The sequence below is a fragment of the Alligator sinensis genome, unplaced genomic scaffold, assembly GCF_000455745.1.
Source record: "Alligator sinensis unplaced genomic scaffold, ASM45574v1 scaffold337_1, whole genome shotgun sequence".
NCBI classification, from domain to species: Eukaryota; Metazoa; Chordata; order Crocodylia; family Alligatoridae; genus Alligator; species Alligator sinensis.
In genome coordinates this window covers 3462831-3475959 of record NW_005841927.1, presented here as the reverse complement: position 1 = coordinate 3475959, position 13129 = coordinate 3462831, and the positions used below count along the sequence as shown (strand labels likewise).

The window sequence follows — 13129 nt, the reverse complement described above, 5'->3', positions numbered from 1 at the left end:
CGCGGCATCCTCCCTGCTGAGGCTCTTGAAGAACCAGCTGCATGGAACAGCACGGTCAGTGCCAGCCAGACTTGAGCACTCCCTTTCTGCCTGCTTTATGCTGGTCAGGGCCCCCCAATCCTCTCCTGTTCCAGCCTGCTGGGCACCCCAGGGGTACAGACTCTTCTAGGTCACCCCTCCCTGAGAGCCAGTGCAGGCCTGTTTCCTAGTGCTGCAGCTAGGCTCACATCCCCTGCAAGGGGGTTTCATAATACAGAATGTTATGCCCCCAATAAGCATCTACTCACGGTTCTGGCTCCAGGCTATTCACCCTAGCGACAAAGTTATAGGGAATAACACCTTCCTGGCCAGTGGTGAGCGACTGGGCTTTCCACCACTCCCCGCTCCTGAAACGAGACCAAAAGAAAAGCCAGTGTCAGCCCCTGGTCCAGAGCCCTCTGCAGATGAAAAGCTTTGGAGTGAACTCCTGCCCTCCAGCTGGCTTGGTGAAGATCTCCAGGCAGGAGACTGAGAAGGTAGCAGAGGCTGTCTACTGCTCCCCCATCTCCCTTGCCTCTAGGTCCGAGGAGAACTGTCTTCTCCCATATAGAAGCCCCAACACCTTCTCCCTTCCCCTGGCAGGAGGGCAGGGCATGGAAGACGCTGCTTGGATCCAGTTCTGGAGTCCCACCAGCATTCAAACACTCAGCAACCTGCTGGCAAGGGAACCCTTCCCTGCTTGGGGCTATTCTGGTACCACCGCCCATCCCAGAGCCTCCAGGGCTGGCTGCAGGAAGCATGGATCTGGCATGGATGGGAAAGGACAACAGACTTACTCTTCCAGTATTCGGAGCTTCTCCCCCTTCTGGAGCCCCAGGTCCCCATCATGAGTGGGTTCATAGTCATACAAAGCAATCACCAGTTTATCTGGGGAGACAAGCAGTATCTCCATTTAGTCTGGGTGGAACTGAAATGCCTCAATGGACTGTGCCATCTTTGCAGCTCTAGGAATGCTGGTCAGACATGATCTCCAGCTGAAGGCCGTTTGGTGACCTACGTGGAATGAGTTTAGTAGGCCTCGGCCCAGTTTCCAGCAAGCACTAACTAGAAAACTCGGCAGAAAGGCAGACTGGTGGTGAAGGCTGGATTCTGTGGTCACGCAGCATCCCTCTCTGACCATTGCTGCACTAGCTGGGATGGATAGTCTACAGGGTGACTTATCACACGAGCACGACTCATGAATCAGAGACTTGGCACAGCTTTGCCAGCATGATTTCCCTCCTGTGCAGCCAACAGACCTTACCTTGGAAAGGGGAGCATGGCGGTGTCCCCATTTGATAGGACACCAGAGGATCGTGCATCTCGGAGCCATTGCGTATCAGCCTCTAGGGGTGGAAAGGAGAAGGACTGGGTCAAACAGCATTTCCCTGGTATTCTCCGGTAGGAGGAACACCCTCTCCCTTGTCCAGCTGAGGTCCCACCTCTCACTCCCACCGCCACATCACATTCCCCTCGTGGCCTGTAAGGTACCTGCCCACTCCCAGAGCTAGGAGCCTTCCTCTTGCTTTGAGTTCCCTCCTCACTTGCAAGAGCCTTGTATATCATACTGGAGAGTCTCTGCCAGGCATAGCCCAGAGGACAGGCATTTCCTCCGTCCATGCAGGGCTGAGAGGGGACAACCCCTACAGAAGGCCCCACCAGGGTCTGGGATGGAAGCAAGCTCTGCCTCCTCCTCACCTGGGATTTAGTAGCCGGGTCTATGGGGTAATTGCAGTGCTCACAGATGTCAATGTTCTCAATCCAGTCATCTTCGTGGTCAGAACTACAGCAACAGCCCATGGTCCCTGGGGGACACGAAAGACAGAGAGAGAGAGAGAGAGAGAGAGAGAGAGAGAGACTGACTGTTAGGGAGGGCTGACACAGTTATTCCTACCCAGGTAGGGTGTGAAATCTCTCAGGCCACATGAAAGACAAACAGTTGTGGCCCCGAGATGCTGGTGACCGTCTCACCATGACTCACGACTCCGGGCTGGAAGCCTACCTCCTCTCGGGTGCTAGAGAAGGTCTCAGAAGCATCCAAGACTGACAGCTGGAACAAAAATTACATGTTGGCTCCTCCAGGAAACTGAAGTGCCCTCGAGGGATTTTTTTGTGTTTTTTTTTGTGGACACGGGGCTCATGGGTGATTTGGCACGGGCCTAACACACCTGTCTGAGAGCTCAGAGCAAAACTGTGCCTCTGGGGTCCCTGCATCACCCTCCTGAGAGGCACATGATCTCTGAGCTCCCTGGGCTGCAGTTGTGATGGGGCCGTGCCCTAGATCAGAGAATCATAGAAAATGGATGGGTGTGCAAAGGGCTGAGAATACATGTGGGTGTGCATCATAGCTGGCAGCTTTGTCAGCATGCCAGGAAACTCCAGCTTAGCTTTACAAGACTGAAAGGGGCTTCCTGGGTCGTTGGGTCCAGGCCCTGCTACCAGAGGCAGCCATGTCACACAATCCCGTCCACACGCTGCTCCAGCTCTGTCCTAAACCAGGTGGTTTTCTTCCCAACCCCACTCCTCCTCCCGGGAGGCTGGTCTAGAACCCCCCTGCTCTGATGGTTAAAAACGGTCTCATGTCCTCCAGCTCCAGTGCAGTCACAGCCAGATTGGCACAAGAATCAATGGGCACAATGTTGTTCTTTACCTTAGAAGTTCTTTGCCCACCCTGGTCTGCCCTCCCCTGATGTCTGCATAAACCACAATTTTATTGCTTCTCAGCCTTCATTTTTCTTGGCCAAACAAACCAGGCTCATTAGTCTCCTGTCATGAGACAGTCTCCATCCTGAGCCTCTTCTGCACCTGCTCTGCTTTGACTTGGCGATGAGCATTGTGTGCAGTATCCCAGGAGAGGCCTCCGCTGTGCCATGTAGCACAACACTGACACTGCCCTGTCCCCGGTGGAAATACCTCATCTAAGACAGCCTAAGAAAGCATTTGCCTTTTCCACAGCTGCACCACCTTGGAGGCTCGTTCGGGCGCTGCAATGAACTAACACACATTTTTTTCTACTCCTCTGTCATTTTGGATGGATGAGGCCCCCAGTTTGTAGCTGCAATTAATGCCATTCATTCCTAGAAGCGTGTTGTATGACTATATTTCAATGACTCCAGTCCTCAGTCATCCGGTCCTTCCTGTATAGTACTCCGTTCCTCCTTTGTATGGATAATTGCTGCCCATGTTGTATCATCCACAAGTCTCTTTGGCACAATTCTACTCTTTGTATGAAGACTGGTCCTTGAGGAAGTGCACTGGTGACCAGGCTGATACTTTCAGGACAGTCTGCTCCTTTAACCAGCTCCTTCCTAACCCCATAGTACCCCTATGAATCCCCACGTGCTCCATCTAATCAATGATTTCCCATGTGATGCTGCATCAAGCACTCTAATGAAACACAGGTAGGTTAGACATTTCCCTTATCTAAAAGAATCAATGATCTTACTATAGATAATAGTGAGGTTAATGTGGTATGGTTTTTACCTCTGCTGCATTTTATCCCATTCTCTGTTTGCCCCCTTGTTTTAAATCATTCTTTCCTTCCAGTCTTTTTAAAAGCCTTGTAGACAACTGAAATGATGAGCTAGGCTTGGCAGCTGGGGCCTGCACAAAATTCAGACCATCTGTAGGTGGAGGGGGACAGGGAATATACATTGACCAGAGCTTAAATGTGCTCCCTGCATGCCCCATGCACAGCAGTTGGCTCCATCTGTCTGCAAAGAAGTAGGAAGGAGGATTATTCAGAGGTAAGGGCATAAGCTTTCACTTCTGTAGCTTTTCACTTCATTTTCCACTGCACACAATGCAAAGTGTGCTGTGGTCTCTGCAGCCTGACAGATCAACTCTGTGTAGTCACCATGTCATTTGCTGCAGTAAAAAAAAAATGCAGCCAGCTCCGAGATGGAACACGGCCCTTGTGTCAGACCATAGCGGCACTGCACGGGAGTTAAAGTCTTTGAAGGAACCCAAATGTTATTATCCGAGATAGAGTTTCACCAAGATGCTGGGACAGATGTGCTAAGCTAGCCACTTCCTAGTGGCTACGAGCAGTCAGGAGCACTGGGTTACCTGAGCCTGGAGATAAATAGCTACCACTTCATGAAGCACCAAGGTCATCTTAGGCCACCTCAAAGTGCTGACATAGCTTAGCTGCCAAGAGCCAAGGTGATGCAGCTGCAGAGGAAGCCCTAGGCAGCAGCTTGCCATTCAAAGCACCAGCACCCACAAAGAGGGAGGTTTGAAATCCAGATGTCGGCCCCTGGAAGGCACAATCACGCTATCTCCCTGAAGCCAAGGACAAGACTCCAGGGAAGTAAGGACACAAGCAAACAGCCAGCTAGAGGGCTCAGGAACCTGAGTGTTTGTCTCCTCTCACGGACCCAAATTCTGCCAGCCACCGCCAGCGAGCCCGTCTACACTGCAGTTGACAGTGTGACTGCAACAGCGCTAGGCAGAGCCAAGCCAATTTTATTGCAGCCAGCACACAGGGCTCTAATGGCGAAGATGCCAAGGCATCCCCCCAGGCCTCTCAGCACGTACTCAGCTTCTTTGATGCCTTGGCTGCCAGCTCCCCACTGTTACCAGCGCTCAAGATAGGCAGACTGTGCCTAGCCATGCTAGAATCATACCACAGACTGCCATATAGACATACCCAAGGGGATCCATGCAGAGCATGGAGAAGAGGTAGATTGTACAGCACCTTGCACAATCAGTCCCAGTCCATGCTGGGGGCTCTTGGATGCTGTGCTAATACGCATAACTTCAATGTTGGCAGAGCAAAGCTCTCTAGATTGGGCAAGATCTCAGTGTTACACAGCTCGCCCACCCCTGTGACCCTTTACAGCTGCACCATCTGCTTAGAAATGACACAATTAACCATAGTAATTCTGACTCACTTATTGGATTCCCCTTCCCCTGGCCTAAAGCCACACTCTGGTTCTTTGGACCACGCTGGCTCTTCATATTAGAGATCACCCTTTTTTTTTTTCCCGGAAGCCTAAGCGGAGACCCCTCAGGCCTGATTTCCAGGACTGCAGAACACCCGTGATCCTGAACAACGTCAGCCAAAGCGAGAGGATCACAAAGAATCAAGGACACGGCAGATTCACCCCAGCCAAAGAATTAATCAGAGACCAGGCACCGGAGACACTGCATGCGAGGTCTTTGGCAACTGCGCTTATGGGAGCACATATCGTGCATGCATACAAACAGGTGACGTGCAAAACCAGCAGGCGTGGGTGCCAGGGGCTGGCTGGCAGGCCTGGCACTTGTAGATGGAAAGGCACCTTTGTGTTAAGTCAACAACCCCCCTGGAAATGCTGCTTTCCCCCAAATGCTGAGCACAGCACAAATGTGGGGAAAAGCCACCTGGTGAGTCAGTCTGGAAAGGTCATCCCACAGCCGCGGAAGGCGAAATGTATTGCTTACAGTACCCTGCTGTCACGCACCCTGGGTTCCCTCTGAAAGAGTGGAGGTTGAGGGAGTTCAGCCCATCATCCCTCAGAGGATTGGGGAGCCTTGCATGCTGGTCTGTGATGCCGTGATGTGACAGGCACCAGAGAAACCCCCAAACAGATGAGAGGAGGCCCCTAGGACTGAGGGCAATTGGGTGCTGGGAGGAATGGGCAAGATCTCAGAGTTACACAGCTCTCCCACCCCTGTAGCAGCAGGGTCATCTCCGTCTCTTGTACAAGTCAGAAATCCCCTGGCTCATTAGCATGACAAAGACAAAGCAAGTACAGCAACTTCCTGGTGCAGAACAACTCCCCAGGCTCCCCTTCAGCTTTGCATTTGTAGACCTGAGTGCATGTCCCCAAGGAGGGAAGCCTTGCTAGCCTCCAGCCCACCCCATGTCCCAGAACCAGCCATGGAAGAGATCTCAGGTACCCGACTGCCAGGACAGAGCTGCATGTCCATCCGGGTGCTCCCTCTTCCATGGTAGCTGGGAGCAAACCTGTCCTCCTTTTTTTAACCCCCCACCCCCCAAACTTTAACCTATCCCAGGTTTTAGGGCTGGGTCTGCCCTGCCCTTCCTATCTCTCTCTTTTCCTTTGTGTGCCACAGCCATTCATGGATTTATCCATGTCCCCTGGAGTAGGGAAGCACTACTGGCCCCCATGGTGCAGGCAGGGACTGAAAGACCCTCACTGATTTCCATAGGATTAAGCACTTTACATAACTCTAGGTCAGGGGTCAGCAACGTTTTTGGGCAGAGTGGCAAAAACACCCATAACCTTGACTTTTAAGATGTTGGCATGCCAGAGGAGTCACAAGGGGCCTGAACCTTATTGTGGCACCGCAGCCCTGGCCTCTTCCCTGCTGTCTGCCCCAAGGTGCACGTGCCAAGCAAAATGCTTTTGAGTGCCACACTCTGCACCTGTGCCGGGGGTTGCCTACCCCTGCTCTAGGCCTATGACTTGTCCAGGATCTCCAAGTGCCAGGCTAGCATCCCATCACTATGCCAGTCCTCCTGCTGTGAGTCCCTGCCTCCTGTAGTCATTTATACCTACCCCGAGGGCACGAAACACCACCCTGTCACACTCCTCCAGTCACTACTGGTAGTAGGTGCTGGGGAATTTTCAAGCCCTTTGCATCCCTCTCCGTTTCCTCCCCTTGCCTAATCCTGCCCCATCCCCTGTCCTCGCTTATCATCATCCTGCTGCTGGCCACACCAGAGCCGCCTCTGCTGCACACCTTGTCACCTGGGCCCCCCTCTCCATATCTCTCCACCTCATCGCCTCCCTCCTGTTCTCTGCAATCTGCAAATGCATCTTTGATCCTCTGCTGGAGCTTCTTATTCCCCTTCTTCCTCTGCTTTGACTTTGCAGGGATGAAGTCCTCTTAAAGCAGGACTACGCCTAATACTGAGCTAGAAGCAGCAGCAGGCAACACACCTACAGTGCATCCCCTCTCAGTCGCTGGGCTGTTGAATGCAAAAGGAAATAATCCAAGAAGATTGAGGGAGCCTGATTCTCCACCCAGTGCAGCTGGTTTCACACCAGTATAGCTCTATTTTCAAGTGGGGCAGGGGAGGAGTCAGACCTAGGGAGGATTTTACTTATGTTTTTTTTCCCCTAGCATATTCCATTTCTATTATTGAACTTGTACAAACAGCAAGAGAAAAAAAACAGCCGGGTTGAAGAGTTGGTTTAAGGTTGGTGGTTTCCCTTTAACCTCATGCCGGTATTATCGCTTCTGCAAAGCATTCTGGGACAAAGCAACAAGACAAGTGCCCGAGCTGATGAAGCTTCACTAAAAGTGATTTCAAAGTTGCCAGCCCCAGGGACTCAAGACTCAACCTCAGAGATCACAAGATTGATTTAATTTTTTTTTAAAACAACCCTGAGATATAATACTAGGCTTCTGGTTTTTGAGCTTCTGGGGATCATTCATTTCACATTTTCAAGCCTTTATTGGCAACTATTCTAAGGGCTAGACGCTTGCTGTTTCCATGAAAGCGAAGAGCCTGATATTCTCTCAATTCCATAAGCCTGCGCTTGAAGAATGAACAATACAAATCATGAGCCCCGCGGGAATAAAATGCTAAGAGTTGGTCCCAGCAGGCGTTTCCCCCAGCTAGAAAGAGCAGCAATGCTGCTAGCCTTCTGAAGCCATGTTCGGGCGGGGGGGCTATAAAATTTGAGTCAGTTTTTCCAAAGTGGGCTCTCATTCAGGATGTTCTCCTTCTTAGAAACCCATCTCAAGACAAGTGGGGCCAAGTTGCAGAGATGCCAAGAGCCCACAACTCTGAACAAAGTCCCCGCAAGCTGCCCGAGTTCAACCCCTCTGAAATCTAGGGTCCCCCAGGTGCCACCGACTGGAGCGCTTCAAAAAATCAGCGGCCGCTTTTGGAAACGCTACCCTTGATCTTGTAGCTTTTGTTCTAAAACAAAGCAGTGCAGCTGTGCAGACAGCTCAGATGTACCTGTTTTTCCACCCCCTTTCTACCCGCTGCAGGCCTGTTCAGATGCAGACAACGGGGGAGATTTTCCAAGGCAGGGCAGGGGGCACCTTAGAGACCAACTGGTTCAGAGGCATCATGCCTCTTTGAACCAGTTTGTCTTAAGGTGTCACCGTGCCCTACATTCCCCCCAACTTCAAACTCTCAATGGTGTTCAGCGAGAGTTAAGGGGTCTACTTACTGTTGTGCCTCTAAAAGTCTTTCTCCGTCCCAAGGAATTCTGGTTTTACAGGTGTGATTACATGCAAAGAAAAGTAACTGGGGGGGCGGCTCTGTGGAAGGGAACAGGACAGCGGAAGTTCACTGGAAGAGTACATCAACAAGCGAGACGCTCCGAGCCTGCCCATCCTACACGCAGCCTAAAGTCTTTCCATTGACTTCAGTGGAAATTGGAGCCCGGATGACGCCGAGTAAGGAGAAGAGAATTCATCACCTGCTGGGAAGGACGTGAAACGTCGCAGCAATATTGCGCTGCACTTGTTTTCAACCACCTCTTGGTTCTTGCTTGAGAAAGAAGAACCCCCCCTCCCCCCCTTTTTCCTATTTTTTTTATTTTTTTATTTTTATTAATCAGTCATTGTTTGCTTTGGGTGGAAATGGGAGAAAACATCATGAAACTCATCCTCCCGCAGTTTCAGAAACCTACTGCTTCATAACAAAGGCAAAAGAGAGCAGAAAAAGCAGAGGGTACCCACACAGCCTGGAAGTACCCATGAAATAGCAGCTCTTGCTGAGCGACCCACATGGTCAGGGGAGTAAGGCCTCCGTAGATCCAACAAAGTTTGAGTATCCTAAATTAGAAAGCGGCAACATGCTGTGTGTTCTGGGCTATGTGAGCCATGGCCTTGTGTTGAGTATCCCAACCTCTGTCCTCCTAAACAGCACACAACGGAGGGAGCTCTGTGCATCAACCAGGGTCTAGGAGATGGCCAGGTTCAGCCCTGACATAAAGCTCTAGTTCAGGCAGGACCTAAAGGGAACGATTTAATTAATTTTTTTAATCCAAGGTGTTAGGAACAGAAGCTGGGGGGTTTTATTCGCACCAACACCTAATTAACACTTGGGGGGAAAAAAATCTCCCTTTGCCATAAACCAGCTCCTCTGGTCCTTGCAAGTAAGGCAGAGAAAGCTCTTCATGCCCATCTCGGGCACCTCTCCTCTGCCCCGACTCCAACACAATGAGTCTTCCATCAGCACCAGGGAAAACAGATGCAATTAAGTAACGCCGCCACCACCAGCACCCCGGCCTTCGGGCCTTTCTTCCCGAGAAGTGAAAGGCACAGCGCCCCATCACTTTGGCCAGGTCGGCTTCCAAAAAAGTGCTCCAGAGCAGCGTTGCTCAACCTGTGGGTCGCAACCCAAAAGTGGGTTGCAAGAATGTGTGAAAGGGTCATGAACAAACTTTAAAAATGGATTCTCCTTTATAGGAGAAAAATGTGGGAAACCGTGGCTTTTCCCTTGCAGGCTAACAGAGCTCCAGCCTGCAAGGGGCTGCTTGGGGCCCCCCCATGCCCACCCTCTGCCCCACACACTGGGGGGCCTGGAGTGGGGCAGCAGGTTAGGACTGGCCATCGATGTTTACAAGTGGGTCCTGGTACAGAAAAGGTGGAGAACCGCTGCTCTGGAGAAATGCAGGAGATGCTAGATCCTCATCTTGTAAAAGGCACCCCACGGACTACCGGAGAGCCAGGCAGATGCAACTTCTGTATCTCCCATTTAGCAAGAGAGGGGTGGAAAAAATCGAAGAAATATCCACCCTCGTGGAAGAAAAGCAACTCCCTCAAACAGCATCCCCTGGAGATACAATCAAGCATTTGAAACATGACTGTGAGCGAAATGCAGATGATGCCACGCTTGGGGTGCCCCCCCTTCCTATAAGAATCAGGAGTCTGGGGCGGAGGGGGGGACGGGGACACGACTCTTTTTGTCTTTTTTGCTTAAGCCACAAAATAATTTCCACAGAGGAGCTGTATCACCTGATCAGCACCTGGGGCTACTTTGAAGTCTGTTTTGTTTCTCTCTGGTGACTGGCTTTGCCTGCATAACTGAAGTTTGGTGGGGGGGGGCGTGCATGCCTGCGTCTGTGTGTTTGCCTAGCTTCGGTCCCATGTACGTGCGGGTCCCCGTGGGTTTGCAGCTCTGCGCAGTTGTCTGGGCGACTGTGTGTGCTCATCTGTCCGTGTTTGCCCTTGTTTCTTCTGGGTGTGTGTGCATCTCTGCTTGCCTCCGGGCGCATTTGTGCAACTGCATCGTTGGTTCTCCAGCCTGTTCGACTTCAGGCTCCCTTCAGAAAATGCCAGCTTTTAACTTGCACTCATGTTTTTGACTGCAGAAAAATAAGGCAGCCATTTCTCTGCTGCCTGCAGCAGGGCAGGATGGGTTTGACACTGGATTCCTATGGGGAATGGCTGGGTTTGCCTTGTGACCCGTGGGTAGGTGCTTGCACACTTAACAGCGCTAATATTGCAAAACACCCAAAAAGGATCTCCTGGTTGACAGTCACAGGGCTATGTGTTTATCTGAATGATGGCATCTGTCTTTGAATCCGTGTGCGTGTTTGCACTTCTCTGCGTCTTCATGCCAAGCCTGGGTGAGACTTGGTGGGGAGCGGGAACATGCTCTCTCTTTGGATCGGGCTGGGCCCCCTGGTTCAGGAGGAATGTGCTGGAGGTGGAGCGTGGCAAGGCGAGAGAAACTATTTTCCCTTGAACATATGCCAGGGATGTCCAGTAATGTTGCGGTCCTCTCTCGTCTCTGACCCACACCCCCGATCGAAGCATGCTGCAGTAGCCTCGCTTTGACCAAGGACAATAGCGCCCACATTTAAAAAGCAAAACGCGGCAGTCAGTGTAGTCACTGCTCACCACAAAAGCCAACCCTCAGCCTCGGACAGTGCTGATTTGCCCACAGGAATGACCCCCCTGTCTCTCGTATGACCAGTGAGGTCAGCCCCAACAGATCCAGTTCCCAGAAAATTTTGCAAGACCAGGGGGGCTGGATAACAGTCTGAGCAGCCTCAGGCTCACAGCTGCCAAGCTACCCCGTCTATGGTCCCGACTCGAAATCTTGGATCCACACAGCTTGAATTTTGCCCCTTGGTCCCTTCTCTTATTTCTTGTGGCTTGGGGTCAGCAGAGAGGCAACTTCAAAGGGGGCAGCTTGGAGAACTGGACACACAGCCTGGGTTTGCAGCCGCATTGGGTTTGAACTCAGACAAGCATGCAGTTCTGCACTGAGTCTGCATCTAAGAACCTATAGACCACAATACCAGCCAGGGGTTATTCAGTGTCCTTTCACTGCAGACACGGATTTGCCCTGCTCCTCACTTCCAAGACAAAACAGCCCCATACCAACCAGACCCTCCAGCCTGCTCCCAGCTTCAAGGCTGGCAGCTCAGGAACGGGGAGATCCAAGGCAGATTAGACAGAGCGCTTGACGTTTCAGGGCACAACTCCCAGCTTTCCTCCTCACTTTGCCCTGGAAGTTGGGACTTTGGAAGCAGTGACTCACTAGACTCCTTGCCCTCACTCCAGCTGGGGACAGTCTCTCTGGGGATCCCCTTAGAAAGCAGTTTTAGTAGGATTTGGGGAGGGCTGGCAGGGAGATGAGGGCTTGTGTTAGAGGCAGCAACTCAAGAACTCAAACAGCTCAACGGCAAACATGGGTCTTTCTGTCCAAAGGTCTTTCAAACAGGACCCCGTACCCCAACAGTGACCAGCCTAAGCAGCCAGACTCCTCTGTGTACTGGCCTGATACCATAGTGATGGACTCATTTCCCATTTTATAGTCTCGCTTCACCCCCACCAAAAAGCAAGTCCTTCCCCAAAGACATCGTTCTTCCCCAGAGGAACCATCGCTTCCCAGCCAGGGAAGAGCTGGCACAGACCCCAGTGCCACTCCATGCCCGCTCATGACAGCAATCCCCAGATCCCAGCCCGAAGGCACGGCTCTTTTCACCCAACACGGCCCCAGCCCTTCCCTTACCTGCTTGCCGTGAGATGGAGCTGAGCTGCTTTTAGATTTCCATGGCCAGTGAGTGACAGCACCTTCCCAGTTGCATGCTAGTCTCCATCCTTAGGGTGTAGACCATGGATACAACCTCCTGGACAGCAGCCCAGCTTGTCCTCACATCAGGGAATGGCAGCAGCACGGTCTCACTCGCTCGCTCTCGCACTCTGCCTTCCCTGATTTCCTGTCTTCTGCGATCTCATGAGCAAGCTCTAGAAGTTTGTTCTCAGCACTCGCCCGACCACAGCATGCTAGCGAGGGAGGTTTCCTGCCATCCGCAGGCCCGTCGTTCTAAAGATGGAATCTGCTGGTACAGAGGGGCACCGTCACCGCCTGGGTATCATCTCCCCACTGCCACCCACCACCCCGCAGGGAAGTCCAGTGAGAGACGTGCAGCTCCCGGCGTGCTGCAGATGCTTTCGGCTGGTCTTGTAAAGAGAGGATGTTAAGAGTGCACATGTGGGGGAAGGTAGGGGTGTGGGGGTGAATTCTGGCCTACATCCTGATTAGGCGCCAAGTGATATGCTGCGCATATCAGGAGGGCAATGCAAAAGTTTAAAAGATCCGAGTTCGGGTGACCACGCCCCGATGCACACAAAACTGGAACTCTCTCCATGGCCCCAGTCCCTGGCATCACTGAGGATAAGCAGCCCTGCAAGGTAAGAAGGTGCCATTTCCCCTCGGGGAACTGAGGCATAGGTGGGGGGGCTAAGCAACATGACCAAGGTCACACAAGCCCCACTTGGCAGAGCAGGGAATTGACCCCGAGTCCCTGGATAGCTCTCTCACCACGGCACTGGCCTTGCTCTCCTGTTAAAGGGGTCTCTTTATCTTTGCCACGAATCCAAGGTCCCAGCACAATGATGCCAATAGACTCTCAACAAGATCAAAGCCAGTCTGTCCCCCTACCCAAAACACACAATTCTAATGATTCTCCAGCCTGAATGGTCCGGTGTCCATACCCACCTTGGTTGATGAGGGGCAGCCTTTGGCACACGTCCAGAATAAGACTTGAACTTGTGCCCCTGGAGCTGTAGCAGGACTGCCGAATCATTTTCCATGTCATGATCTCTCCCTACTCTGTGCTGTACCGCACAAGCGATAACCGTTACCAGCAGACAGAGCAAAATGCACCCCTGACTC

The 13129-nt window shown here is 52.0% G+C and overlaps 1 protein-coding gene across 1 annotated transcript in view; it reads right to left on the bottom strand.

Moving 5' to 3' along the window:
- The window catches only part of LCK (LCK proto-oncogene, Src family tyrosine kinase), a 24393-nt gene extending 12109 nt beyond the window's left edge, over nt 1-12284 (bottom strand). Inside the window, exons 1-6 of the mRNA XM_006019347.3 lie at nt 11963-12284; nt 1717-1823; nt 1283-1364; nt 816-906; nt 288-386; nt 5-37 (exon numbers count right to left, since the gene is read on the bottom strand). Of these exons, the coding sequence (XP_006019409.1) occupies nt 5-37; nt 288-386; nt 816-906; nt 1283-1364; nt 1717-1818 (407 nt within the window). The 5' untranslated portion in view covers nt 1819-1823; nt 11963-12284. The remainder of the gene's footprint in view (nt 1-4; nt 38-287; nt 387-815; nt 907-1282; nt 1365-1716; nt 1824-11962) is intronic.
- Between the last annotated feature and the right edge of the window lie 845 nt (nt 12285-13129).